Here is a 4,989-nt window from a genome sequence, read left to right on the forward strand (position 1 = left end):
GTTTATTTAACTATATATTTGTAAATACTATTGTTTAAATTTCTTATATTTTCACGTATCTTTCCTCTCTTGCAAGGAGCACCTGTAACATAAATAATTTCCCCTCGGGGATCAATAAAGTATTTCTGATTCTGATTAATGTACAGTTTTAGCCCACTAACTATCCCACTATTGGCAATGGTACTACTGTACTTTCAATAAAGCAATCATATTGCAATCGTATTCACAAAAAATCTGTCTGAATACATTGCTCTTCATAATGGGTTCAGTTGACTATTTCCTATGACCTGTATCCCAAACACACACCATGTGAAACTGTGCGTGGGCAACTGTGCACTCAATGGGTATGGACTACTAGTATGTATATATTTATAGCAACACAAAATTACAGCGTTTTATTTTCTTCCTCCATGAAAGGGTGAAACACCATGACATTTTAAATACTCATTTGGGTTCTTACACATGTAATTGAAAGGTGCTTTTTCCAGTTACTACATTATACTTCTATTCTAGTCTTTAACTTTTCACTGTAACTTATCAGTTGTCTCTTTCATATGCTGAAGCGGGTGCTCCATTTGGCAGTGTGATGTATCAGTTTTTGGGGAAGATGGCTCCATTCCTGGTCCTGGCTGCCATTGCTGTGTTGGGTGGAGGTACTGTGGAATTTTTGCACATAAGATAAAACACTTTGGTTTTCTTTGACTAAGGTGGTCCTGACTGAACTTAATTTGTGTTATTGTGTGACTTTTGCGGGTTTGAACTAACCCATTTTTAATGCCAAAGTCACACAATAACACAAACAGAATGACAGATTGAGGCAGTGGTAGATCAGCAGCTCCAGTGCTAAGCGACATTAAGTCATTGTTAATCTCAATGGATTCTGGCTTTAAAGAGAGCAAAATAACAGGTTCAGTTCCCCATCGGAAATTGCTGTCTGATGTAAAGGTACATGGTGAAAATACTTTCAATGTAACATACAAGTGTTGTAGATTTCATTAGGCGGGTCTTTTTTTATGTGGCCAAAATATTTGTTATATATATTTGTTGCTGACCCCTCCACAGCAGTGCATTGCTTAGCTTCTGTGTCAGACTCCAGCCAGCCTCTCCAAACTGGGGGTGTGCTGACAGACATCAACTGTAGGTAATTCACTGACTATGGATAAGTACCCCCCTCTTCAAAAGATCCAAACTGTCTGTTTGAGTCCACAATATATCTATGCTACCTAAACAGCTATGTTTAATCTTCCTTAAAAACATCAGTGTTGAACAGTTGGTGTTGTTTGTGCCTCAGACTGTTCTGTTTTACCGTTCACACACAGGTTTACATGTCCTCATCTTCAAGCCATCGCAGGTGCAAACACAGGTACAGTGACATTAAGTTAAAGGAGTACGTCAATGAAAACCTGTGTTAAAAATTAAACATTGGGCCTCATTTACCAATAACTTCTTCTGAAAGTCCACTCACATAGATTTCACAAAGTGTTTGACAATCACCAGTGTTTTCTTGTTAGGGATTTGTTCTTAGGTACGAACAGAATCTACACACACTCAAGAGCACACTTAACTTGCGCACATTTGAATTACTGACATGTTTGTGCAAATTAATAAGTTACTGCATTTTCTTCAGTTCTACAGTTGTATATCCTTAGATTTAAATTCCAATATTTTTTTAATTATTCATAATATTTTAAGAATTATTTTTCATCCAATTCTTCTTCTTCATCTGTGTGCACACAGCCCTGCAGTCTCATGCTCTTTTATGGAGAGTGGCTTATCTATGCTTATTATGACCAATTGGTATGCGCTTTCAATTTACAATGACAAAGGGATTCATCACTGTAAGAACAGGTGTGAACAAATTCTGTGGTTTCACAACACATCATAAATCTGACCTAGACCTTTCTTAATAACACATTTAAGAAAAAACTTAGGAAGGACTTGGTGAATGAGGCCCACTGACCCCTTGTATGGTCTGTGTACCACTTATCAGTTTAATTTTCCTTAAAAAAAACAGCAAAGATAAAGAGTCTAATGAGCCTTGATAATTAAGTGGAAGTAAAGGCTTTTAACTACAAACTTCATTATTCAGCGTTTCCTCTCTTGTATTATGTTACAGATGGAAAAAGGGACTCCACTACTGACTCTCCTCAAGGATCCATACATTCTCATTGCTGCTGGTACTTTGAATAGAAATTGCTAGTGGTATAAATATACAAGACAGACTGATGTCATCTGGTTTGCTATGAGTCCTACATGCTTGTCTCCACATCAAAGACAAGTATTGGCTGTGCTTTCCAATACCAAATTTAATGTATTTTTCCTTTAATGACGAGAACTTGTCACTGAATTTTGCTAAAATGTCAGAAGTAAGTAGTAATTTTTTTAAAAAGTAGGCAATAACATAAACTTGTGATGCTTTATATAATGGCATGAGCATTAAGAGCATACTAAATGACATCAAATAATAGAGAAAATGATAAATATATTCCACTGACTTTGCTTTTCAGGAGCCATATGTTTCACAAATCTGGTTGTTGCCACAACAGAGGCAGCCCTTCCTATCTGGATGATGAAGACCATGTGTGCGAGCAAATGGCAGCTAGGTATTCAAGACAAACGTAATGCTCACAGCCCATGCTTACAAGTACTCAGTGTTTATTAAAGTCTTTATGCATACTCTACACTGCAATTGCAGTTTTGAAATTAATAATCCATACAATGATGCTGCAAATGTTCTCCAGTCATGATGTGACCACATGGCTCTCCATGGCAGTTTACCATAGAGAGTTTATCAGCTGCAGAACATCAGCAGTAATTTAAACATACAATACACTATCATGTATTAGTAAGTTTATTTCTGTGAAAATGTTTGCTGCAAAATATCTAAGTCAAACTATTTTTGAATATTTCTCTGTTGCTTTCTTATTCCATCTCATGGTGTTTTTGCATCAGGCACAGTCTTCTTGCCAGACAGCTTATCCTACCTCATTGCATCCAACATCTTTGGTCACCTGTCACAAAAACACAGTGTAAGGTATGTCGATCTGAGTCTGAGAGTAAAATAACCAGCTGTTTAAGCCTCTTTCTTGTTTTGGTACCAAATATACTAGTGCTACCATATATACTGTTAACACAATGTTGTTAATCTCTTCTCACAGTTGGCTATGTGCTTGTGTTGGAATGATCCTAATGGGAATAACCACCATTTGTGTGAGTCTCATAGATTAAGTTAATATTAACACTTTGAATTACAGTTCCCAAATACAGCGGAATTATTTTGTACTATTTAAATTCCCCCTGGGCACTTACCAGTAGAAGGGAATAAGTACAGGAAATAACACATTTACATTTTACTAGTGGGGACCTAGAAATAAAGTAGCTACTCTGTATCTGCTCGCTGCAATCAACAAAGGAAATGATAACATACAGGGACATACAGGGAACAAGAGGGTTAACATCTTTGTCATCTCATTACTTCATAATAAGGCCTGACCTGTGTGTGCATCATTTCTAATTTCCTACGTTTCAGTTTTGATTTCCGACCCCAGTTTGAATGGCAGCAGTTTTGGGACTGAGCCTGTTAAAAGGAATTGAACTTTCACTAAGCCCCCGCCCCTTTGTGATGGTCTGACAAGCTGTCGCTGTAAGCATGGAGCCCACACTGTAACTATTCCCTGAACAAATATTTTCATGTTTTTGGAAAAATGAAATAGTGATGGTGGTCTCATGGTGGTCACTTCCTGTCAACGTTACAGATCAGAAGTACAGAGAGTTGTTGACTAGAGATGAATGCAACACATAAGCTATTTCAGCAGCAATGTAGCTAAGGATGGAGGATGTCAATTAAAATTTGTCATCGGACAGTGTGTCGGACTCGGGCTGGTTTGGACATAAAAAACAGGTCAAGGGTCAAGGGTCAGGCTTGATTACTACTCTTTCAGACTCGAACAGAAGTATGTGGCCCATGCCTGTGCAAGAGCGTGGTAATACTCACCATACCCTGGGCGGCAATGAGTGCAGCCAGGGTGCTTCTCCCTGAGGTGCCGGGGGTACAGAGTGAGAGACGGACCTCTTGTCCTCCCACCAGTGTTCGGTCCATCTCTATCAGCACAGCCTCTGCCTGCTCCACGCTCTCATACTCCACCACACCGAAGCCTCACACTGGGCTGCCCTCATCAGAGAAGCAGACAGAGAGGTCTACAGTCTGTGTTTGAAGGATATATCCAGGATGTCAAACTGACTCAGCAGCAACAACAGGTTACAAAGACAAAGATAATTAGAAGCTAGAGCTGAACTATAGGCTAAAGATCACAGTGTAAAAGTGAACAACCACATCACTGCTGATCACCACACAAGACAATGAAAGGGAAACTTTGCGGATATTGAACCAGCTGTGTGGCATCGCAGTGTGTGCAGATGAATGTTGTTTGGCTTTGCCCCCCCTTGCCACCGCCAGCACCTAGACCTCCACTGCTCCAGGTAACGAGTATCATTAATAAACGACGTGCCCCAGACACAACATTTAGCTTGACATCCACAAAACCAGCCAGAAAATGAAGGAAATCTGAAACCATTGCATTAGAGTCAATGGAGCACAGCTGTGTTGTTGTTAGACCCTGGTCTCAGCCGGGCCCAATGCTACATTATGATTAGCCAGTCTGTGTCCGGTGGTTGGACTTAGTGAAGGGTCAATACTTCACCCACAAAATGACCACTTCTATATCAATTAGGCATGCTGTGTTATTCATGAGGATAACTTGTTTTTTCCTCGCAAACCTACACTATATGAATAAATAAATACAAATAAGAATATAAGAAATGATATATAATTTTGTGTCATACACACTTACATGTGCCCAACCCTCATGGGTTTACAAGACACCATTACAATGACGTTGCAGTAACAATCCAAAGTATGAATGAATATGTCAGTCTCAATGAATCCACTCCTCCCAGTCATAATAATACCCACATTCCTCGAGGCAGCGG

At 39.2% G+C, this 4,989-nt stretch overlaps 1 protein-coding gene across 1 annotated transcript in view; it reads left to right on the top strand.

The window, feature by feature from the left end:
* LOC126405529 (synaptic vesicular amine transporter-like) overlaps positions 1–4,989 on the top strand; it is a 25,025-nt gene that overhangs the window by 9,717 nt on the left and 10,319 nt on the right. The window contains exons 7-12 of the mRNA XM_050069295.1: positions 564–653; positions 1,320–1,363; positions 2,117–2,177; positions 2,508–2,603; positions 2,953–3,034; positions 3,159–3,210. Of these exons, the coding sequence (XP_049925252.1) occupies positions 564–653; positions 1,320–1,363; positions 2,117–2,177; positions 2,508–2,603; positions 2,953–3,034; positions 3,159–3,210 (425 nt within the window). The remainder of the gene's footprint in view (positions 1–563; positions 654–1,319; positions 1,364–2,116; positions 2,178–2,507; positions 2,604–2,952; positions 3,035–3,158; positions 3,211–4,989) is intronic.

This window comes from Epinephelus moara, chromosome 18 (genome assembly GCF_006386435.1).
Source record: "Epinephelus moara isolate mb chromosome 18, YSFRI_EMoa_1.0, whole genome shotgun sequence".
NCBI lineage: Eukaryota > Metazoa > Chordata > Actinopteri > Perciformes > Serranidae > Epinephelus > Epinephelus moara.